This window comes from Protopterus annectens, chromosome 5.part0, assembly GCF_019279795.1.
Source record: "Protopterus annectens isolate FY-2018-M chromosome 5.part0, PAN1.0, whole genome shotgun sequence".
Taxonomy (NCBI): domain Eukaryota; kingdom Metazoa; phylum Chordata; order Ceratodontiformes; family Protopteridae; genus Protopterus; species Protopterus annectens.
In genome coordinates, this window is record NC_056735.1 from 1,793,443,563 (window position 1) to 1,793,469,032 (window position 25,470).

The following is a 25,470-nucleotide window of genomic DNA, read 5'->3' on the forward strand; positions in this document are numbered from 1 at the left end:
CAGTTGCATGCTGAAGAAAATACACCTGCAGCAAATCAGACATTTGCTGGGACTATGGTAGTTTTTCCTGTTCCCAATGAAACAGTTCTTTCATTCTGGCAATAGTATCACATGGGGAATCTGAAGAAAAGATTTTCAGGGTCATATTTCCCATTCTGTGGAGTAGGTGCTTGAGAAACTCTGTCTAAATATAACTCCTGTCCCTCAGACTGAGAATAAGAATCTAACAGAGGAAAATCGTTTCCTTTTTAAATGAAGAGGAGACTCCGAATGTAAAGACCAATGGTTTTAAATAAACACTTAATAAACCCAAACCAATCTTCCTTGTGTGTTCTAGGTGACAAAGGTGAAAAATGCTGAGTGCTATCTTAAACTCCCCTAGTGATGTGAACATCCTCCAAAAGAGCCTTACCCAGACTAATGACTGGTGCCAAAAGTATGGTCTCAAACTGAAGGCAAAGAAATGCATCACTATCCCCTTTGGAGAAAATGTCTCCACTAATTATCACATTAATAACAACGTACTAAGCACACATTCAGTCATGAGGAACTTGAGCACGCAGGTTGATAGCAACCTGACTTTTGACCACAAATTGCCTCCACTGCATGGAAGACTTTCTATATGGCCCACTTCATAAGTATGGGAATTTCATCCAGGAACAAGGAGGTCACAACATCCCTGTACTCCTCCCTTATCAAACCATTATAGAGTACAATGCCCCCTTCAGCATGTACCTTACCAAGAACATGCAGCAGCTGGAGAAACCACAGAGGTTCCTGACTAGAAAAATCCAAAGTCTCAAACACCTATCCTATACAGATAGGCTGAAAGCCCTGTCCCTCTACTATGTCTCGTACAGACTGCTCAGAAGTGACGTGCGACTTGCATGCATGGCTGTCTGAGACCCAAGCCTTGATGGAGTTGCTGCATATCTGCAAGTCAAACCCCACTCACGCAACCTGCATGCAAGGCCTCAACCTGGTCTGTGACTAACAGAACTTGTTGGCATGATAGATTTGTGTCCCAAAGACTCCCACATCTGTGGAATAGCCTCCCTTTCCATGTTGAGCAGAGTACATCACTAGCCCTCTAGGAGAAACCTGGACGACTGGATGGGAAACAGAAAATATACCCCTGAGATCCCGCATGTGTCCCTGCTGGACAGGGGAAACAGGTGCTGACTTTGTGGGAACATGGGCGAAATTCTTGGCTACACTTATAAGGGGATCTGGGCCAAGAGCCTAGTATCATCCTATGAACCTATGTTTCCCTTTCCTGGGAGGCTACCAAAAGTGAGCAAGCTGAAGAACAGTCCTTTCCCCAGGAATAAAGCTTCTCAGGGTGGCTTCATGAAGAACCCATATCTGCTCCTTATACTCTTATGCTGACAAGAGTAGCTCTCCCTTCTCCAACAGGACAGCAATAGCAAGAAAGTTCTGAAGGTTTGGCTCCCAAACTGCCGACTTTATACTGTTCTCCTTGAACTGTACAGTAACTGGGGTGTGTGGTAGGTGTTCAGAGTTCTGGCCAACTGTCCAATCCCTGGCAGGATATGTCCCATATAACTTAGGCTACTGTAATAGTGATCTAATGACGAACATAGTGATTTAGTAGTTGAATAGTGAGTTAATCTTAGAAATGTGTTTTTATTGGCTAGATTTATATACTGATTGAGTAGTTAAGGACTGGCAAGAAGTAGAGGTAGGTTGTGCTTAAAGCTGTGTGTTAACTGGCTAGTTTTACGTCAGGTGGTGGGAGGGGAGATGGGTGTGCTTAAAAAATATATTTGGGGATATGTCAGGTGATATCAGAAAAACAAAGTGCCACAAGGGTGGATAACTCTCCCAAGATGTAATGTTAAGCCAAGAAAAAAATAAATGTCATGGCTCATTTAGTTGAGATACAATGAGGGAAAGAGAATTAAAAACGTCTGGACTCTCAAGAAGTGGACAGTACAGTAAGACAGAACTTACTGCAAAACTTTCAACAGTCTGCTGTGAATAAAGAGCTAGGATTTCTTTTTTAATGAAACATACACACGCGCACACACCCACGCATGTGCACGCACACACCCACGCATGTGCACGCAAACGCATGTGCACGCATGCACACACGCATGTGCACGGACACACACGCATGCGCACGCACACACACACGCATGCGCACGCACACGCATCCGCACACACGCATGCGCACGCGTGCACAGGCATGCACACATGTGCACGCATGCGCACACACGCATGCACGCATGCACACATGCATGTGCACACGCGCACACACACGCGCACGCACGCACACACGCATGTGCACGCACACACGTTATCTATCAGACCCCTCAGCATGACCTGCACCAAAAGTAGCATTGCTGATATAACATAGAATCTCAATGCTGGAAGACAAAAAAATTGTAACACACCGAATCCTCTAAGTTCCTACAACTCCAGACATTGGAACAAGCACTAACATGGGTCACAAAGGATTCAGAATACTGTCTTTCTGGAGTTGTGAGTTTCATTTTTGTTATGCTGGTTTTACCAGTTTTGGAACACGTCACGTCAAGTATATGATGGACAGTGTGTGTGTGTGTGCACATTACAGTGATGCTGAAGAAGTGAAAGCACATGTAACAAAGAAAGTATGCAGTAGTATCCAAGGTATTGCTATAAGGAACTAAAATAAGACAATGAATATTACTGAGAAACAACTCTGAGAACTAAAGAATGCCTCTGTGAAACACAGCTACAGAAATGACCAAGTACAGCACCTCCTGAACAACTGACTTTCTAAAAGAAAACAAGGGTGCTCTTGTGAGTTAGTACCCCCACTATCCTGTGATTGTCAATTAGTGCACATCTAAGTTACATAATACGTGGAAGTCAACAGTGTGACACATGAAGCATCTACATTCAGATATTAGGGAACAATATTTAGGAAAAAGGTTCTTTAGATAGTAAAATATCTCTTGTACTTCCCAACTTGACCCCATCCTATTCTTTTAACCATTCTGCCCCCCATTCTGTATATTTAAATTGCTCCTTTCCATTAATTTTGATGGGTTACCATACCACCTCAAGTTGTCTAAAACAACACAGCTTTAGATATTCCCTGTAGGTTTTTTATAAATGCCTCATTGGTGGTTTTCTCATAGAAGTATAAGGTACTTTAAAAAAAAAAAAAAAAAAGCTTTTTTTTTTATAGCTAGATTTCATTTTGAAGTACTTTGATGGTGTAGGAATGACTGTAAAAGGATTTGTTACTTTTATATTTAATTATGTTTTAACTAGTTTAAGCTTCATTAGTTTATAGACAGATAATCCGATCCATTTTTACTTGTAATACTTTTCAGCAAATTGCAGACTACAAATTTCTACATGGTGATTTATATGGGTAGTGATAATTTTTGCAGTTGAATACATGTATTTTTGTGTGCGGCTACTTATAAAGTGAATGGGGGATAGTATTATGTGCTTTATTTTATTTTGCTGTTTTCATTGTGTTCATGTATGTAGTTTGCATATGCATTGTGTGAACATTTAGTTTTCTTTTTCAACACAATTTAAATATAAAAATACTGTACTTAATGGATTTTAGCAGAGCTGTTAACATGCCAAGCATGCAGACAATCTTCTGATTATGTGCTAGAAATGTTAAGTAGAAATACAGCTGCTAAAATCTGCAAAATTCTCTAGATGCATGTTTTTAATTGCACCGTTTACATGGGGTCTGACAGTGAAAATGCATATACAAATGCACACATTTATTTCAAAATAACTGCATGTATTTGTGCGTGTGTACATATACATACATACATGTAGATGTGTATATATATATATATATATATATATATATATATATATATAAATAAATATGTGTGTGTGCGTATGTATGTGTGTATCTCCATATATTGCACATGTGTGGGCATGTATATACATACTTATGCATGTATATATACATATGCACTGTGATACTTTTGAGAATACATAGAATTTTTGATACTTGGCCTGTGACGTCATATCTTACTATGCCCCAGAACGAAAATATTTAAGAAAATAATTAATAGTTATACAGAGAAAAGGAAAAGAGAACTTATGGAGCATGCTACCATAGCTAGACATCTTAAACTTTTCCATGGATATTTTTCTTCATAAGCATCCCCTTGTCTAAAAGGAAGGAAAATTCAGATGTAAAAAAAGTATCTTCTGTGTACGTAAAAGTGCTTTATTTAATGTTATAAAATATTATATATGTAAATTAGACTGTCCATCCCCAGTATGCACCGATACATTTTATTATACACAGAATTATGGATATCCTGCCTCTGGCCTCACACATCTTAGTATGTTCCAGAGCATTTAGGGTACTTGTGTCACAAAAGTAAAACATTTCTGCACCTTAACCTGCTACACCATGCTGGTTAAATTTTTGCTAGTGCTGTCTTGTTGGGCTTAAATTATGTAAGTTGAAATGAAGTCGAACAACTCCAAATTTTTCTTGAAAATTCAGTTCAGTGCACCCAAATGTTCATTTGAAATGTCTTAAAAGTGATATCATTTCCATGGACAAGTCCCTCTATAAACATCTGATCATCTAGATGCCTACCTTCTTGTCAGAAGTAATGAGTCTGAAGGCTTCAGTTACTTGATGTGCTGTTGCTCCACCTCCCACATCAAGGAAGTTAGCAGGTGTTCCACCATGTAGTTTAATAATATCCATTGTAGCCATGGCCAGTCCAGCTCCATTGACTGAAAAATACAAGCAAGTCAAAATTACTAGGCTTGTTTACCTCAATATCCAGAGAAACAAAATAGCAGAAAACACCCTACTATATTACTGGCTGCAATATTACTATATCGGGTTCTGCATTGTACAATGTCTGATAAAGTAAACCATCATTGAAACATACTAGATCTTTTTAGTAATACTTGCACCAAACTTATCAAATCATTTAGAGATCTGTCAAGTTGCACATCTAGATCCAATACAGCATCACAATAATGGTAGCAGGGGTAGCACACCTCACACACAACTACAACACACAAAGTCTGCTTATAAAGTCTTTCTAAGTTTTCTCTTGCATAAACAATGGGATATCTGCATTATTGCATGTCAAGCAACTGTAAATAAATGAAAACAGCTCAGGACTATGCAAATGCACCAAGTTTACAAAAGGTATCTACTCTCACCATAATGATAGACTCATGTTGTCTGTTTCAGTCTGGTTCAACCTGTGGAACTTTGGATCTGACTCCGATCCAAAACAGGCCGATTTTAAAGCTTTTAGCCAGTCTTAGCTCTGCCTCCCTTACCCATAACTACCCCCACGCCTCCAACTCCCCAGATTGAGTTTGCCCCATGAGTCAAAATATAATGATAAAACATGTCCAACTGATGGCCACTTCCTCCACAAATACAAGGAAAATACCCAGGGGAAATGTGAGACTGTAGAAGAGTTGAATGAAAATCCTATGCTGTCTGGTCACAGAGGGAAAATAAGGTCAGGGGAAGGACAGCGGGAAGGTTGAACCAGACAGACACAGCCAACCTGGATCTATCATTATGGTGAGTACACAACTTCTATATCTGATGGTATCTGCGCCATATGGATTCACCCTGTGGGACAGAATCCCCAGCCACAACAATGCCATGGGAGGAACTAAGGAAGAATATTCCACAACACAGTAGAACCAAATGAAGTCCTGGACCTGGATTGAATGTCCAGCTTATAATGCAACAGAAAAAGTGTGCTGGCCCAGCCAAGTAGTTGCAGCACCAGCACAAATATAATCCATAGGTACTCTAGAAAGAAAAGTTGTAGATGTAGCTAGAGCCCTAGCTGAATGACCTTTAGGCTTCTGTAGAAGAATCTAGCCTTTCAAGGAATATGCAAACGAAATACAGTCTGATGGCCACTTGAATAGTCACTTTAGACAGCAGAGCCCAGCCTGGATTTTGAAAATGAGACAAATTGGCTAGAATTCCTGAAAGACTTGGTATGGTCAAGATAAACATTTAGTTGCCTATGGTCATCCAAACAATGCAAAAGGCATTCACTTTTGTTGGAAAATTTGAGAAGAGACACAGGAAGGAGAATGGAACTGTTAAGTTTAGTCTTGGAAGCACCTTGGGTAAAAAGAAAAGGTTCATATGAAGAGAAATCCTATCCTTATGGAACAGTAGGCAAGGGGGTATCGCGTGCTTGCAATTCTGAAACATGTTTATTGGAGGTAATTGCCACAAGAACTATTTTCCAAGACAACAGTTTCAAATCTGAGGAGGCTGAAGGTTCAAAAGAAGGACCAGCTAGAACCTGAACAAAGGGCAGATCCCAAGGAGGGACTGTATCCGGTACTGGAGGACAAAGAAGAAAAGTACCTTTGAGAAAAGTCTTAGAAATCTTGAGAGAAGCTAAGGACATACTAACTCTACCAATACACAAGTTAGAAATTGCCACTAGTTGTACTCTGATAGAGACAGACTACAGCCAGAGATGAACAACTCAGCCAAAAAAATCCAAGAGACTCCAAAGTAGTAGTTAAGTCCCAGAGTCACTGCCCACAAAATAAGTCTCTTACATTTACTGGTATACACTTTTCTAGTGAATTCTTTCTAAGAAAAGGACAATATGTGAACAATACACCTGCAAAAGCTTGGGATTCCTGGCCATCAAGAAAACTGGTGGAACCATGCTGGCAACTTTTTGATAGTTGGAATGGGATCCAACACCTGGGGGGGGGTTCAGAAGATGATAAAGGAAAGGGACCACATCAGGTGAGGCCAAAAGGAATGACAATCACTGAAGCTCTAAAATGGGTTGCTTTCTGTATAAACTTTACTATCAGGAGAAATGGGGGAATAAGCAAAAAGGAAACCTGGAAGCCAAGCAAACAGTGTGTCCCTGGGTGCCTGTCCCAGATGGGAATAATGGTGTAACAACTGCTGCACTTGGTGTTGGATGGGGAAGCAAACAGGTCACAACAAGAAGCACTCCAGCACTGGAAAATCTGAGCTGCCACGGTCAGATTTAGGGACCAATCATGAGGCAATAAAATGCTCCTGCCAAGGCTGTTGGCCAAAATGTTGGACTTCCCCAGGATATGTACCTCAACCAGAAACAGCTGAGAGGAGATCACCCACTGCCAAACCCTCATGGATTCCCGACAAAGGGGATAAGAGCATGTTCTCTCATTTGTTCGGATACCAAGACCAACATATTGTCTATCTGTATCACAATCACACCCCAAGGGAGGTTGTCTTGAAAGGTCTGCAACTCTAGGAGGATTTCCCTTTAAAATGCTTTTACCCCTCCACAAGAGAGAGGCGAAGGCGGACGAAGGAGAAGGAATTACAAACAGACCCCCTTGTATTACTAACAGAAACACTGAATCTGCTTTTGACAAACGCTCATCCACATTTGGAAATCTAATGGATGTGTTAGGAGAGACCACTGTATGGCTACAATCCACTGCAGGGTCCTCGTGTGATATCTGGCAAGAAGGACCAAGTCCAATCAATGCTGCCATGTGCCATGGCTTACAAGTCCGTGAGCCAGAGGTTTGGGAATTCCAAGCATGGGCAGGGCCTAAGCTCAAAGACTGAACACTCTGGAGCTTAGGAGCCTGTCAATTTGATGGACCATGTCTAGATAACACCCTATGAACTCAGACTTGTACAGGCTGAAGACTAGATTTGGGGTAATTGACTGTAATGCCTAGGTTGTCACACAGCTGGAGCAAGGAATCCCTGGCTGAAGTCAATGATGCCTTTGTAGGGGCAGTGAGGAGCCAATCATCCAAGTATGAGAAGACCCGAAATCCCTGCAGCTGTAGCCAAGCTGTGACCACTGTCATGTTCTTAGTGAACACCCATGGGGCTGTGGCAAGACAAAATGGCAGGGTCCTGAACTAATAATAGGCTCCCAGCTAGAAGTGAAGGAAAGTACTGTTGTGTACACTTACCATAAATGTAGATGTTAGAGTGTATTCACTGTTGCAGTCATTACATTTGGGTTATCTACTTGCAGGTAGCCCTCAGACGGCCTGATTAACAAAGTCTTGGGTCCTGCATCGGTTGCTGTCCTTTCTTCCATGACGTCAAGTCATCAGCGGAATAAAACATCCAGCCGATGCCATTACATCAGTTTTTCTTGCCCCGGATGTCAGGTGCCCCCCTTATGGGAAGCAATTAAATATATAAGTACAAAGATATACCTCCAACAAAAAGAAAACAAATACACCAAAAAGGCTTTTAAGCATAGCAAAGAAAAGTAGAGATATAGCCAAAAGAAGTTAGGGGGCTGGAGGGAGGATAACCAGGACTGCAACAGTGAATACACTCGAACATCTACATTTATGGTAAGTGTACACAACTGTACTATGTTCTTCATGTTTCACAGTTGCAGTCATTACATTTGGGTAGATTCCCAAAGCTATGGTTGGGAGGAAGAATTTAGATAGCATTAGGGCCAGCTATAAGGCCCTGCAAGACTGCAGTGACAAAGCCAGCTCTGGATTTAGAGAAAATTGGCAAACAATGCTTGGTGAAAGTATCTACAGAACTCCAGGTAGCAGCTTCTAGGATGTCCTTGGTAGGGATGCCTCTGAGAAAGGCTTTAGAGGTAGATGCAGCCCTGGTGGAGTGAGGTCTGATCCCCTGGGGGTAGGTTTTCCATTGTGCTTACAGCACAAATTAATGCAATGGCTTATCCATTTAGAAATGGTTTGCTTTGAAATAGTCTTCCCCTCTGCCCCTGCAGCAAATGCCATCAGCAGTTCAGATTTTCTTTGAGGTTTAGTCCTGTCCAAGTAGAATCTAAGTTGTCTGTGCACATCTAAGGAATGCAGCATCAGTTCCCCTTTATTCTGTGGATTGGGAAAGAAGGTTGGCAAATGAATGGACTGATTGAGAGCCACACTGGATACTACCTTGGGCATGAAGGATGGATTGGTTCTGAGGGACACAATGTCCGCATGAAAGATGATGAAAGGCTCCACTGCCCATAAGGGCCTGTAATTCAGATACCCTTCTAGCTGAAGTGATTGCTAAAGGAAAGCTGTTTTCTAAGAAAGAAATTTTAAGTCTGCAGTAGCAGCTGGCTCGAAAGGAGGTAGAGTGACTTTCTCCAAGACAAAGTTAAGGTCCCAGGCTGGGGTTGGAGCTCTCCTGGGTGGTCTCAAATTTTTGACCCCTCTGAGGAACTGCATGAGCAGTGGATGAGAGAAGAGGGGAGGTTCTGTGTTATAATGAGCTGAAATGGCTGAGGCGTGGATTTTAATGAAGGAAAAAAACATGCCCTTGTGAAGCATCTCAGTTAAGTATTGTAAAATCTGAGGTAAATTGGGCGCTGCTGTGCTCATCCTTTGAGATTGGTTCCAGGAACAGAATCGTTTCCATTTTTCAGCATAAAATTTTCTAGTACAAGGCCTCCTTGTCTCTAAAATGATATCCATCATAGGTTTGCTAAGGAATGGTAAAGGAGATATTAAGTAATTAGCCAGGCTGCAAGGTTCAGAGTTAGAAGCTGAGGGTGCAGAATCTGGTTCTCCTGCTGAAACAGCAGGGAAGGAGTCTGAGGCAGGTGCCATGGAGATAACCCGTTACACACTGTGTAGGAGGGGGTACCATTGGTGTGGCCAGTCTGGAGCAATCAAAATCCTTCCTGGTTTGTCCCGTTTGATTTTTAGTAATATTTTGGAGAGCAGAGGCAGAGGGAGGAAGGCATAGACTGGTAGTGTTTTCCAGCTGAAGAACAGAGCATCCACTTTTCCAACTTGTTTGTGGGGAGTCCTTGTGCAAAATTTGTCCAAATGGTAGTTCTGGGGAGAGGCAAACAGGTCTATATCTGGGTGCCCCCACTTGCTTGTCAACCTGTTGAAAATCCTTGATTCCAGTTTCCACTCGTGTGGGTCCATGAGGTTTCTTCTTATTCCGTCTGCCAGTGTATTTCATTTTCCTGGCAGGAATTGAGCTTGTAGGTGCACTTGGTAGCTCAAGGCTGTGTTCCACAATGCCATGGCTCATAGGTAGGTACTAGGCTATCAGCCCTGGGGCCTATACAAGCCCAGCCAAAAAAGTACCCTGGCTTTTGATACCCAAGAAAATTATTTTCCTGTGCCACTGTTGAGCAGAGCCACAGAGTTAATCCCCGGGGTGAATTTCCTATTTCCCATCCAATCATCAAGATTTTTCTTGAAGAGTGCTAATGAGGAGCTTTGTTTGATATAGATAGGTAGTTTATTCCAGAGTATGGGAAGTCTGTGGGACAGGAATCTTTCCCTCCACCATGTTCTGTTTATTGTGGTGACAAGGTTTAGGTCCCTAGAGTGTGAAGCTCGGAGGGATTGGGATTTCTTTAAGTGGAGCATGTCCAACAGCTCTGGGTTTGACATAGGTTTGTATGTTAGGCAGAGATCATCTCTGAGTAGGCGATATGTGATGGAGTAAAGCTGGAGTTTTTTGAGACGGTCTGTGTAGGGCATCTGTTTGAGGCTGATAATCCTCTTTGTGAGGTATTTCTGTGGCATTTCCAGTTGTAGATGTCTTGTGAGGTACATACCAAAAGGGGCGTTGTACTCTATAATGGGTCTAATGAGTGATGAGTAGAGGGGAACAATGACCTCTTTTCTGGATGAGAAACCTTTTGTGATGAGGTGTGCCACGTAGAAGGATTTCCTGACTACTGTGGCGATGTGATTATCAAAGGAGAGACTACTGTCCACCTGTGTCCCAAGGTCTCTTATCACACTTTCGGTGTTAAGTATACTACCGCCCATGTTGTAGTTCTTGGAACAGAGTTTTTGCCAAAGGGGATGACAATGCACTTTTTAGCATTGAGCTTGAGGTCATGGCTTTGACACCAGGCATCTGTCTCAGTGAGGCCCTTTTGTAGGATGTCCACATCATTAGGAGTTTTGATTATGGCTCCTAGTTTGAAGTAATCTGCAAAGTTCATTAGCCAAAGACCTTCTGTGTTAGCCTGTATTTCAGAGAAGTAGATACCAAACAGGAGAGGACCCAGGTCTGAACCCTGTGGTACTCCACTTGTCACTGGTCTGAAGTTGGATTTGGAGTCTGCTACTTTCACAGTGTGGGTTCCGTCAGTGAACCAGTTGGCAACCCATCTTGTAACATAGGGATTTATACCTAGTTTAGTGAGTTTATCTATAATTCCAGAGTGGGGGATGGTGTCAAAAGCCTTGGCAAGATCTAAATAGGCTGTGTGAACCACCTTACCCTTGTCTACGGCTTTGGTGACTGCTTCAAAGTCGTCTATCAGGTTTAGGAGACATGATCTGACTTTTACAAACCCGAACTGGGTGGGGTCCAGAGTTCGGAGATTACCAATGTGTTTGTTTATAAGTTCCATGATGATACATTCCATGGCCTTGCAGACCAGGCTCGTCAGGCTAATGGGGCGGTAGTTCCCGGGGTCCGTGGTGGCTCCCCCCCCCCCTTGTGGAGTGGGATACCATTGCTGTGCACCATTCAGTAGGCACAAAGCCTGAGGTGAGGCTATGATTGAACATGGTACTTAGGTGGGGTGCCAGTTCGTTCTGTAGTTCGTGTAGAACGCAACCTGGGATGTTGTCTGGTCCCATGGATGCTGTGTTCTTGGCTTTGGAGAGTGTGATTTTTACCTGTGCAGCCGTGATTACAGGAACTTTGCATTCTTCCAGTACAGAGATGGGCTCTTTAGGGGGTGAGAGGGGGGTAAAGTTAGCACTGAACCTATCTGCCAGGATGTTGGCAATATCAGGTGGGTCGTATATTTAGTGCCATTGTGCTGTAACTCAGAGCAGATCTGAGTGTTGCCATTGAGATTCTTGACATAGCTATAGAATGCGGTCTTCAGAATCAGTGGCGATTTTGTTTTCATAACTAGCTTTGGAATACTTTATCAGGGATCGCAACGTCTTACTGAGGCTGACCAGGGAGCTCCTCCACTCATGGGATTTTACTCCCTTTTGCAACAGTTTCTTCCTTCTGTTGTATGGTTTGTTTATGGCAGGGAACCACCAGATTGGCTTTCTTTTTTTGGAGGATAGCTTCTTGGTTCTGTTTGGGATAGCACGATCCATGCATTCATGTAAGTGCTTATAAAGTGCAATTGTGTAGGATTCAGTAGTCGTAACTGCATCGTCCATCTGCATGGGTGTCATGAAGTTCACCACTTCTATCTTAAGAAGCATGATGTTGGCTTTGGAGAAATTTTTTACCATGGTTTCCTTAATGGGGGGTGGGGACAGGATGTGGATATTTAGGGTAATTAGCTTATGGTCGGATCGGACCAATGAGGCATTTACTTCAGGTGTGGAACACTGGTCACTCATGTTGGTAATGACTAGATCTAGGACACTGTTGCCCCTGGTGGGGGTGTGGATAAATTTATCCAGGGCTTTGGAGTTTATGAATTCCAGAAAGCGTTGAGCTAAGGAGTTGGCACACGAGTAGTTTTCCCAGTTAATGGTGGGGTAGTTGAAATCGCCCATTATTAGGATGTTTGGTTGAACCCTAATATTTTCCAGTACGTCAAGAAAAGAGGAGTGGGAATCCTGGGGCATGGTGGGTGATCTGTAGCAAGCTACAATTTGGACTGCAGTTTTGCCCAGAGTTAGTTGCACTTGGATAACCTCGGCTGCATTATGCTGAGCAACTAGCCTAGAGGTGTGGACATCCTTAATGAATATGGACACACCTCTACCTTTGGTGTTCCGGTCCAGGTTACTTGGCCAAAAAGTGTGGTATGAGTTATAGCCTGCTAGTGCAGGGGTGCTCTCTGGAGCCTTGAACCAGGTCTCAGTCACTGCACAGATATTCATGTTCTCCATTTTAACGAGTGCCTCGAGTGAGCGCATTTTGAGATTTAGACTTCTAGCACTGAGTAGCATCACCCTCAGTTTTTGCTTGCCTGTTCCTGTTATGGTGGTGAATTTGTCATTTGAACCTTGCCTAAAAAAGGCACTATAGGGGTGGCAAGAACCTTAGCCAGTATCGAGAAGATTTTAGAATTCTCCTTGTTGGTGGCTGCTGCCACCACAGTGGCACTGACTGCCAGTCACTTGCTCAAAGGAGAATTTTCTTTGGGGAGCAAGAACTTAATCCAGCTTCCTAGGAATAAGTTCTACTAAGTTAGGTTCCTTACACACCGTCCGGAACTCCAGGTCTATAAGAGCATCCAGAGGGGGAATCACCCAAGGCATGGATGGGCCTATGCTAAAGGCCTCCAGTAAAACTGACTCTTCTGGAGAAGAGTCTTCAGTGGTCTAGCCCCTGCATTGGCAAAGCAACTCCAACAAATTGCCAAAAGAAGGCATCATCGTGCAAGGATTTGGGGGAACCCTCTACTTCCTCACGGTCAGTATGTTTGGTGATGGACTCCAATGAATCCAAGTGCTTCCAATCGCAGTTTCTCATCCCCAAAATCTCCTGCTCTGACGAAGTTGAAGAGGGGGAACAGTGGGGATACTCCACCAAGGGGGCAGCTTGGAGGCTGGCTGACATAGGTTGCCTCAGTGCACAGTGATGACTGGCCACAGGAATAGTAGAAAACAGAGAGGGGGTGCCAGTTGGAAACATATGACCCTTCTTACTAGAAAAGAACATCTTCTCCACAACATCAAAGGCTGAGCTAGAGGTGGGCTTCTTGGATCAGAGGTTCCCAGAACCAGAGGATACCAAAAACCCTGAACTTGAGGGGGCAGCTCCCAGGCCAGACGTTGACATCACAGGCAAGCTGTCTAAAGCTGAAGCTCCAAGAGGGAGTGATGATCTCGAAGCAGGAACCGTAGACCCCCAACCCACACATTCCAGCCCTAACACCATGGCTCTGATGTGCCAATGGTCCCAAACAATTTGGGGTTCAGGCTACCAAGAAACAGGATGAAGCTGAAGGCTGCCAGGCTGCTGGATCCATGCTGGAGGGTAGAAACTCAACCAGCCCAGAAGACCTCAAATCTGAAAGGGTCAAGGGAGGAAAACGAAATGGAGCTAAGGGTCCCAGTGTCAGAACCAGACCCAATGGGATAAGCCCTAATTGCATCTGAGCCTGCAAAAAGGACCACATTAGTTGCTCCAGATCAGACTTTTTGATGCTGCCCACTGACTTCGAAGCCCAAACTAGGGATGAAGCCTTGGAAGCAGAAACAGAAATGGAGGGCAAAAACCCTTTCAACACAAGCTTGGTCTTATGCTCATTAATAGAATGTGAGCTGAAGCTCCCGCAGATGGAGCAACTGGACTACAAATGCTCCTGGCCCAGACAGTAAACACATTTAAGGTGTGCATCCTGGGAGAGCAGTTTGTGCTTGCAGGACATGCACTTTTTAAACCCCTCAGCCATCTTACCACAACACACACACACAGTCAGCAGAATTGAAAGGGGAAAAGGGTGGGAAGGAAAAAAAAAAAAAAAAAGAAATGACATTTATGCTACCTAGTCTAATGAAATACCTCAAAAACTACCTAAACTTAACATAAAAAATGCTAACCACTATCCTAAGGGGCAAGGGAAGAAAGATCTCACCAATCCTACACAAAGTTCTTGACAAAAAAATTGAAATCACTAAGCTGAGACAAAGACCATGCTGCAGACAAGAAACGGAGACAAAATAGATCTGGGGAGTTGAAGGAGCGGGAAGTTGTGGGTAAGGGAGGTAGAGCCAAGACTTTAGAAAGCTTTAGAAGCATCCATTGTCATATATCTGAAGTCCCACAGATTAAATCCAGATGAAGCAAACATTGGATACAGTTTCCCTTTAGGACACACTACTTAAAAATGGTGTTGGTAGGTCAACCAAACACATCCCCACAATGCTTGCAATTCACAATAAACAAAAGAAAAATATGACCTGGTTACATGACTGCTTAGTACTAAATATTCTGTATTAGGATGAAAAACTTATGAAAAAACACTACTAGTTTTACAGACGCAGGAAAACAGAACATATGGAACACACAACTGTAAATAAAATACAGTTGTGTAAAATCTTACCATAACAGCAGATGTCCCTCTTCAATGCTGCAGCATTCTTCACTAAAGGGATCACCTGTCAAGGATAGCCTAACATCCAGCCAATATACCAAAGCCTTTAGATCTTATAGGTGCCGTACATCACTCGTATGCCCCCCACATAAGGCGTAGTGCATAAAGGTGACAGACGCAAATACTCATAACGGAATTGCCTCAGGAGGAACAGAATACCCTCAGGGACAAAACAGAACATGTACATCCGGAAGGAAAAAGGACAGAAGGGAAATAGGGGGAATGAGAGAGGAACTGAATACTGCAACAATGAAGAGGAGGACATCTACTGTTATGGTACGATTTTTGCCAACTGTATAAAAATGAGGTTCCAAGAAAGTGGAATAGACTTTCTGGGAGGCCTGATATGAAGGATGCCTTTAAGAAACTGCTTGACCTCAAACTAAAAGGCCAAAGGAGGACTCGAGGGCAAACAGAGATTGCCAACAAGTGAGCTTAGCTGAAGAAAGTACAGTAGTGTACACTTACCATAAATGTACATGTTCGAGTGTGTTCACTGTTGTAGTCATCACATTTGGCTTATCTGCCTGCAGGTAGCCCTCAGCTGGCCTGAATACAGAGTCTTCGGATTTCTGTATCGGATGCTGTCACTTCTTCCATGACGTCAGGTCGTCAGGGGTATAAACACACCACTACATCAGTTTTTCTTGCCCAAGATGTCAGGTGCCCCCACAACAGGAAGTAATTATATGGTAGAGAACACCCCAGAAAAAAGCAAATACACATGATATAATAGATGCCAAACAGGGGGGGAAGAAAAAAGTCAAGGGGAGGCAGGAGGGAGGGTAACCAGGACTGCAACAGTGAATACATTCGAACATCTACATTTATGGTAAGTGTACACAACTGTACTACGTTCTTCGTGTTTCACTGTTGCAATCATCACATTTGGGTTGATTCCCAAAGCTAAGGAAGGGTGGAGGTAGTTAAAGAGCATTAGGGCTAGCAATAAGGCCCTGTAAAACTGCTGTGGCAAATCCAGCTCTGGATCTAGAAAAGCTAGGCAAGGTGGTAATGCTTGGTGAAAGTATGTACAGGGCTCCTGGTTGCTGCTTCCAGGATGTCCCTGGGTAGGGACTCCTCTGAGAAATGCAGTAGAGATAGATGCAGCCCTGGTGGAATGTGTTCTTATCCCCCATGGGGAAGGTTTTCCATAGTGTTTGTAGCAGAAATGGATACAATGTGCTATCCATTTAGAAATGGTTTGCTTTGAAATGGCCTTCCCCCTCTGCCCCTGCAGCAAAGCTGGTCAGATTTTCTGAGAGGCTTAGTCCTGTCCAAATAGAATTTAAGCTGTCTGTGTACATCCAGAGAATGCAGTATCCTTTCCCCTTTATTCTGAGGATTAGGGAAAAAAGTAGGCAAATGAATGGACTGGTTTAGAGCCACACTAGACGTCACCTTGGGCATAAAGGATAGGTTAGTCCTGAGGGAAACCCTGTCTGCATGGGAAGATAATGAAGGGTTCCCACTGCCATGAGGGCCTGCAGTTGAGACGCTCTTCTTGCTGAAGTGATGGCTAGAAGTAAAGCTGTTTTCCAAGAAAGGAATTTCACCTCTGCTGTAGCAGCTGGTTCAAAGGGGGAAGAATGAGTTTTTCCAGTACAAAGTTAAGGTCTCAGGCTGGAGTGGGAGCCCTTCTGGGGGGGGTCTTAAATTTTTGGCCCCTCTAAGGAATTGTTTTAGCGGGGGATGAGAGAAGAGGGGTGGATCGGCATTATAATGTGCTGATATGGCAGAGGCATGAATCTTAACTGAAAAGGATAGGCCCTTGTGGAGCATTTCTGTTAAATAATCTGGAATATGAGGTAAGCTGGGCACCACTGTGCCCATCCACTGAGCCTGGATCCAAGAACAGTATCTTTTCCACTTTTCTGAATAGGATTTTCTAGTACTAGGCCTCTTTACCTCCAGAATGACATCCAGCACCTGCTTACTGAGGGTTGCTGGAGGTGAGGTCAGGGAATTAGCCAGGCTGCAAGGTTCAGGGTTTGAAGCTGAGGGTGCAGTATCTAGCCCGCCTGCTGGGACAGCAGGGAAGGAGTCTGAGGCAAGTGCCAAGGTTGTAGCACTGTCGGACTGCGCAAAAGGGGGTACCAGTGCTGGTGTGGCCAGTCTGGTGCAATCAGTATTGTCCTTGGCTTGTCCTGTTTGATCTTTAGTACTTGTTTCTGCCCTGTAACTCATCTAGTGCAGATACAGAGTCTTAGTTCTACCACCTAAATTTGCTTATTCAGCACTTGTTCAGAACTTGTAAGCACTATATAAGCTACTAATTACTATAGCACTCAATCTTCCTCATTACCTAGTGGAAAACAGTTTTTCTTCTTACTTTTCTCACTTGCTTAGAGAAAAACAGCTCTTGTACTCACTTTCCTCACTTATCTAGAGGAAAATAGTTTTTTATTCAGGCATGTCCAAGGGTCAGCTCCCAGTATTCTCTCTTGTCTATTTGATGAATCTGGGCATCTTGAGGCAATGTAGAAATTGCCTCATGTACACAGACAACCCTCTCTTCCTACCACCCAACACTACAACATGTGAGAGATGCACTTATCTAGCCAAACTGGAGGTAAAGCTCTCTCCAACCAAGACTGAACTTGACAGTCATGAGGAGAAGGTAAACATTTGCACCACACCACACTCATCACATAGTCTCACTAAATCTACACCACCAAAATCCACACACAGTAACACAAAAACATTTGCAGAGGCTCTCAATAATAATCTGTCTAAGCAACAGAGACCTCCAAAGCAGAAATGAAAGCAACCTCCATCCTCCAACACAACCCAAACACATAGCCCACAGACTCAGTGTTCCACTTAACCACAGCCAATAAGGCAAAACACAGTACCTAACACACTAGTCATAGGTGACTCTATAGTCAGGCACACTGATGTCCCACTCACCAGGCTAAACAAGGAGAAGGCTAATGTCAGCAGCCTGTCGGGTGGCAGGCTCCGCCACATAACCCACGCACTCAGGTCACTCCACAACAAGTACAAATATGACTCTGTCATTGTCCATGTTGGTGTGAATGACCTGAGACATACCTCCCTGGACTACATGAAAAGAGACATGGAAAAGCTCTCCGATCTTGTAGCCCAGGCAGGTTTGACCCTAGCCCTGAGTAGCATTCTGCCATCGAATGATACCGCAGTACAAGGACACAATGATTGACTTCAACAATTGGCTAAGCTTCTGGTGTCATTCTAAGGAGATCCAGTATCTGTCTGCTTCGGATGACAGGGTCGACAGACCATGATGCTTTGCCAGAGATGGCCTGCACCTGTCGCCCCTGGGATTCCAGATACTGGCTAAGGCTCTTGCTGCCCGTATAGTGCCTTTTTTTAGGTAAGGTTCAAACAAATTCACCACCGTAACAGGAACAGGCAAGCAAAAACTGAGGGTAATGCTACTCAATGCTAGAAGTCTAAATCTCAAAATGCACTCACTTAAGGCACTCCTTAAAATGGAGAACATCGAGATCTGTGCAGTGACTGAGACCTGGTTTAAGGCTCCAGAGAACACCCCTGCACTACCAGGCTGTATCTCATACCACACACTTTTCGGCCATGTAACCTGGACCGAAACACCAAAGGCGGAGGTGTGCCCATATTCATTAAGGATATCCACACCTCCAGGCTAGCTGCTCAGCATAATGCATCCGAGGTTATCCAAGTGCAACTAACTCTGGGCAAAACTGCAATCCAAACTGTAGCTTGCTACAGATCCCCCACCATGCCCCAGGATTCCCACTCCTCTTTTCTTGATGTTCTGGAAAATATTAGGGTTCAACCAAACACCCTAATAATGGGCGACTTCAACTACCCCACCATTAACTGGGAAAACTACTCGTGTACCAACTCTTTAGCTCAATGCTTTCTGGAATTCATAAACTCCAATGCCCTGGATCAACTTATCCACACCCCCACCAGGGGCAACAATATCCTAGACCTAGTCATTACCAGCATGAGTGACTGGTGTTCCACACCTGTCAACTCCTCGTTGGTCTGATCTGACCATAAGCTAATAACCCTTGTTATCCACATCCCGCCCCCACCCCCCATTAAGGAAACCACGGTAAAAAATTTCTCCAAAGCCAACTTCATGCTTAAGATAGAAGTGGTGAACTTCATGACACCCATGCAGATGGGCAATACATTTACAACTGCTGAATCCTACACAAATGCACTCTATAAGCACTTGCATGGATCGTGCTATCCCAAAACAGAACCAAGACGCTATCCTCCAAAAAAAGTAAGCCAATTTGGTGGTCCCCTGCCATAAACAAACTGTACAACAGAAGGAAGAAACCGTTGCAAAAGAGAGCAAAATCCCATGAGTGGAGAAGCTCCCTGGTCAGCCTCAAGAAGAAGCTGAAATCCCTTATAAGATCCTCCAAAGCTAGCTACGAAAACAAAATCACCACTAATTCTAAGGACAACCACAAAGCATTCTATAACTATGTCAAGAATCTCGATGGCAACACCTGGATCTGCTCCGAGTTACAGCACAACGGCATGAAAATTAAAGAACCAACAGTTATTGCCAACATCCTGGCAGATAGGTTCAGTGCTAACTGTACCCCCCCTCACCCCCTAAAGGGCCCATATCTATATATGAAGAATGCAGAGTCCCTATAATCACAACTATGCAGGTAAATGCTGCACTCTCTAAAGCCAAAAACACAGCATCCATGGGACCAGACAGCATCCCAGGCTGCATTTTACACAAAGTTCAGAACAAACTGGCTCCCCACTTAAGCACCATGTTCAATAGCCTCGCATCAGGCTTTGTGCCCACTGAATGGCGCACAGCAACAATTATCCCACTCCACAAAGGGGGAGCCACCACTGATCCCGGGAACCATCAACCTATTAGCCTGACAAGCCTGGTCTGCAAGGCCATGGAACGTATCATCATGGAACTCATTAACAAAGACATTGGTAACCTCCAAACTCTGGATCCCACCCAGTTTGGGTTTGTGAAAGGCAGATCATGCCTCCTGAACCTGATTGACTTCTTTTCAGGCAGTCACCAAAGCCGTAGATGAGGGTAAGGTGGTTCACACAGCTTATCTTGACCTCGCCAAGGCTTTTAACACCATCCCCCATTTTGGAATTATAGCTAAACTCACAAAACTAGGTATAAATCCCTATGTCACAAGATGGGTTGCCAACTGGCTCACTGACAGAACCCACACTGTAAAAGTTGCAGACTCCAAATCTGACCTCAAAGTAGTGACAAGTGGAGTACCACAGGGTTCCATCCTGGGACCTTTACCGTTTGGTATCTACTTCTCTGAAGTACAGGCTAACACAAAAGGCCTCTGGCTAACGAAGTTCACAGATGACTGCAAACTAGGAGCCATAGTCAAGTCCCCAAATGATGTGGACATCCTACAGAAGGGCCTTGCTGAGACAGATGCCTGGTGTCAGAGCCATGGCCTCAAGCTCAATGCCAAAAAGTGCAATGTCATCCCCTTTGGTAAAAACTCTGCACCCATGAACTACCACATAGGCAGTAATCTACTTAACACTGAATGTGTGATGATACCTTGGGACCCAGGTGGACAGTAGTCTCTCCTTTGATAGTCACATCACCACAGTAGTCAGGAATTCCTTCTATGTGGCACACCTCACCATAAAAGGGTTCTCATCCAGGAAAAAAAGAGGTCATTGTTCCCCTCTACTCGACACTCATTAGACCAATTATAGAGTACAACGCCCCTTTTGGAATGTACCTCACAAGACATCTGCAGCAGCTGGAAAGGCTACAGAAGTACCTCACAAATAGGATTACTGGCCTCAAACAAATGCCCTACACTGACTGCCTCAAAAAACTCCAGCTTTACTCTGTAGCATATCGCCTACTCCGAGGTGATCTCTGCCCAACATATAAAGCTACGTTAAACCCAGAGCTGCTGGACATGCTACACCTAAAGAAATCCCAATCTCTCTGAGCTACACACTCTAGGGACCTAAACCTTGCCACCACAATAAATAGGACATGCTGGAGGGATAGATTCCTGTCCCAGAGACTTTCCATACTCTGGAACAGGCTACCCATCTATGTCAAGCAAAGTTCTTCATTAGCACTCTTCAAGAAAAATCTTGATGAGTGGATGGGAAATAGGAAATGCACCCTGGGGATCATTTCTGTGTCTCAGCTCGATAGTGGCACAGGAAAATAACTTTCTTGGGTGGCGTAAGCCAGGGAACCTTGTTGGCTAGGCTTACGTAGGGCCCTTGGGCCGATAGCCTAGTACCTACCTATGAACCTTCGAGAGGAGAGGCAGAGGAAGAAAGGCATAAACAGAGAGGCTTTCCCAGGTAAAGGACACAGCATCCACTTTCCAAGCTTGACTGTGGGGAGTTCTGGTGCAGAATTTGTTCAACTGGTAGTTCTGAGGGGAGGCAAACAGGTCTACCTCTGGTGTCCCCCATTTGTTCAAGAACTTGAATACTTTGGGTTCTAGTTTCCATTCGTGTGGGTCCAGGATATTTTTGCTCAAGTCATCTGCCAGTGAATTTAGTTTGCCTGGCAGGAATTGAGCATGTAGGTTCACTTGGTAGCTCAAGGCTGTGTTCCACAGAGCCATGGCTAGTCTGCACAGTGGGTAGGAATGGATTCCCCCTGCTTGTTTGTGTACCACATAACTGTGGTGTTGTCTGCCTTTACCAATAGTTGTTCTAGAAGAATAAGGTCTCTGATGGCTGTCAGAGCATTCTGTACAGCTAACATTTCTTTTTGATTGATATGCAGGTGCATCTGTTTTGGGTTCCATTTGCCCTGAATGCACTGCCCTGTCATGTGAGCCCCCCATGCAGTGTCTGATGCATCTGTTAGGGTTTGGGCAGCAAGGGGTAGAGTGAAAGGGAGTCCCTTGTTGTGGCAGCAGGCCTCTGCCCAACAAAGGAACTCTGCTCTTAGACAAGGGATAATAGGAATCAGTGTTTCCAGGTCATGAGAATGATGACACCATAGACTTTTTAGATACCATTGAAGTTTCCTCATATGCAGTCTTGCATACAGAATTAACAGAATTCAAGAGGCCATGAACCCCAGGGCTTGCAGGATTTTCCGTGCAAATAACTTGGCCAGTAGTTTAAAGCAGGTTGTCAAATGAACTTGTTTCTCTGGCGTGAGGAATGCCATCTGGGAAGTTGTGTTCAAGTTTGCTCCCAGGAATACAATCTGTTTGCAGGGTAATTGGTGTGATTTCTTCTCATTGATGATGTACCCCAGTGAAGTCAGAAGTCTCTTTACAAATGTCAGGTGCTGTAATAGCAAGTCCCGACTCTGCCTGAATCAGGCAATCATCCAAATATGGGTAGAGATGCATATTTCTCTGCCTACAAAATGCAATGGCAGGAGCTAGGCACTTTGTAAATACCCTGGGCGCAGTAGATAAGCCAAGTGCAGTGCAGAGAACTAATAGTGCATGGAGCCTGCCCTGAAGCATAGGAATTTTCTGCAGGATTCCCTTATTGGGATGTGCAGGAAAGCTTCTTTTAAGTCTAGAGTTGCCAGCCAGGCATACTTAGCTACCATAGGAAGAAGCTGCTGAAGAGCAAGCATTTTGAATTTTGGAACCACCAGAAAGGTGTTGAGAATAGAAAGGTCCAGGAAAAGACGCCAGGAGTTTCCTTTTCTGGGAACCAGGAATAGTCTCGAAAAAAAAACATGTCTCCTTTGTTCTGCTGGAACAGGTTGAATAGCCCTGATAGTGAGGAGAGAGAACACTTGTTTTTGGGCCTCTGCTCACTGGTTTGGGGGAAGGTCTGGCTATTCACTTAGGGTTGGGAGTGATTGGAAGTGGAGTCTGTATCCTAGGGAAACTATGTTTAAAACCCATTTGTCTTGGGTAATGAGTTCCCAGTTTTTTGCATGCAGAGCGAGCTTTCTTCCGAAGGGAGCAAGTAGTTGAGCAAGGCTTGGTAGAGTTAAGGATAAGTCATTATGCCATTTTTCCATAGGGGGTGGCTTACTACTCTTTGGAAGTGGGGGCCCCCACTGCTTAGATCTGTGCAGAGCCTGAGACTGAAGTCTTGGTGGTCGGCTGCTCCTGGGTTTGGACTGAAGGCCTGGAAGGGACTGGAAAGGACCAGTTCTTTGAAAGCCACTGCCTACTGAATCTAGGTGGCTGTACTTGTAAGAAATCTTTAACAGTTTGCATAGACTTAGCTTTTTCCTCCATCCTTTTGAGGACTTCTGCTCTGTTGCCAAAAAGGCGCTCTTGGTGTAAGCGTGCATCCAGTAATTTAGCTTTAACATGATCTGGCAAATTTTGTTCCTTAAGCCAAGCATGCCTTCTAAGTACAGACCCAGTGACAGCAGCCCTGCAAGATGCTTCTAAAGCATCAAAACCACATTGCAAAGTATGTTTGCCTACTTGGTCAACAGAATGCATCAACTCTTATAAATCTTTATGTTCAGCACAGTCAGGAATCATCATTTTCTGTTTAATTAATCCCATAATAAGCTGCTGATACTTTAGCATATGAAACTGGCAATTTAAAGCTCTAATGGCCAAAGTGGAAGAAGTATATACCTTCTTACCCCATCTGTCTAAAGCCCTAGAACCCATCTGTCTAAAGCCCTAAAATCCCTATCAGAAGGGGTAGGATTTTTGGCAGTAGTAGCCTTAATGCCTTTTGGTCATTGGGAAATGGTCTCTGGATCCGCAGTAGGATTCTTGAAAAGGAATTTGTGAGAGTCAGTTACTCTGTAGTACTTGTCAGGTTTCCTGTGAGCTGGAAGCAAAGTGTCTGGGGTAAGGCTGGATTCCAAGAAAACATCATCTACAATCTCCAGAACAGGAGGGATAGCTTCAGGCCTGTGTTGAAGCAGATTTAAAAAATTCCCCAAGTCTCTTTACAGATTGAGAACAGTTCTGGCTTTCCCAGCGGAAATGCTTCCTAAGGGTATGCAAGGTTTCACCAAAAGAAAAATCTTCTGGAGGGGAAGCAGAGGAAATGGAATCCTCTGCATCGGAGCCTCATAAGTAAATAAGGGTAAATCCTGATAGACGGAACAGAGATCAGATTCCTGATAAGAAGAATCAGAAAGAAAATCAGTTTTAGGTCTCTTAGAGGGGAAAGGCTGGCTTCCCCTAATTAAGGTAACAAGGTCTTCAGCCATTCTAATCCTTTGTATTTGAGGCATATGGGCCTGAGAATGCGCTATGGTCATCGGTTTTCTAGGCTTAGTGCGAGCTTTAGGCCTGAGGAATTCTGTGTTCTTAGCTTGAAACAAAGTAGTCAGTTTAATATGAAAATCGGTAGGCCTGAATACACCCTCAGAAGCCCGTGCCTGCACAGCGGCTCCGGACCCATCCAAGGTAGAGACATCCGCAGGTTCCATAGTTGAAGAAGCATCTTGTGGCATACTGGATTCGGAATGGGTCTCACTAGAGGCATGCGAATCTGTAGTAGCGGGTATCAGGGGCTGCGAAAGTGCCTCACTGAGTACCGGCAGACTGGCTACTAGCTTATCGGATGCGTCGTCGGCAGTTTTGGACCTATGCTGTCTGTCTCGGTATTTATCCTTACATTTTTTCGGTAGTCGGATGGCTTAATGAAGCCATTTCAGAGTATGGAGATCCAGAACGAAAGTATTTAGCTACAAAAACAGCCAGACACCGAATAATTCACAAAACAGATGAGAGACGTCGTGGTCTGGGCCTAAACAGGTGACGCAGTAAGAATGAAAATCTCTATAAGGTATTTGCTTTCCACAGGCAAGACAGTTGTTAATTTTTTCTGACATCGGTTAGAGCAAGAAAAAAGGATCCCCAACGGGGTACTTATCTTTTTGAAAACTTCAGGACTGAAACTCGAAAATGAAAATTTCAGGAGTCGGCCGACCAGCACTTGCGAACTGCTTCTGCTTCGGGCACCGCACAGCAAGAAAGACTGACAATAATGGTGTTGGCTGCATGTTTTATACCTCTGACGACCTGATGTCATGGAAGAAGCGACAGCATCCGATGCAGAAAATCTAAGACTCTGGTATTCAGGTTGGCTGAGGGCTACCTGCAGGCAGATAACCCAAATGTGAGGACTGCAACAGTGAAACATGAAGAGCATCATGCCAACCCATCATGGAGCAGATCACACAAATGAGAGAGAACCAGAGGAATGTCTACAGAAAGGGGATCCTGATGGTGAGAGCCATTAGACAGAATTTATTTCCATTTGGACATGCATGATTTTCTGTTGTTTTTTCTGGTCTCCTGCAGAACTCACATGTCCTCAGAAAAGAGGTGCCTAAAAGGAATCAAAACCTTGTCATCCATATTGTCATCTGAAGAGTGGACAGGCGATGACAGATAAGAAATACCTTGCCTTGTGTGAGAAGGATCCACCCAGTGAGGTAACTTGTGGTAACTGTCCCTGGCTACGTGACAAAGAAGGGGAAATCAAT

The 25,470-nt window shown here is 44.1% G+C and overlaps 1 protein-coding gene across 1 annotated transcript in view; it reads right to left on the minus strand.

The window, feature by feature from the left end:
• The window catches only part of SUCLA2 (succinate-CoA ligase ADP-forming subunit beta), a 730,522-nt gene that overhangs the window by 235,895 nt on the left and 469,157 nt on the right, over positions 1-25,470 (minus strand). Inside the window, exon 8 of the mRNA XM_044071591.1 lies at positions 4,601-4,743. Within this exon, the coding sequence (XP_043927526.1) occupies positions 4,601-4,743 (143 nt within the window). The remainder of the gene's footprint in view (positions 1-4,600; positions 4,744-25,470) is intronic.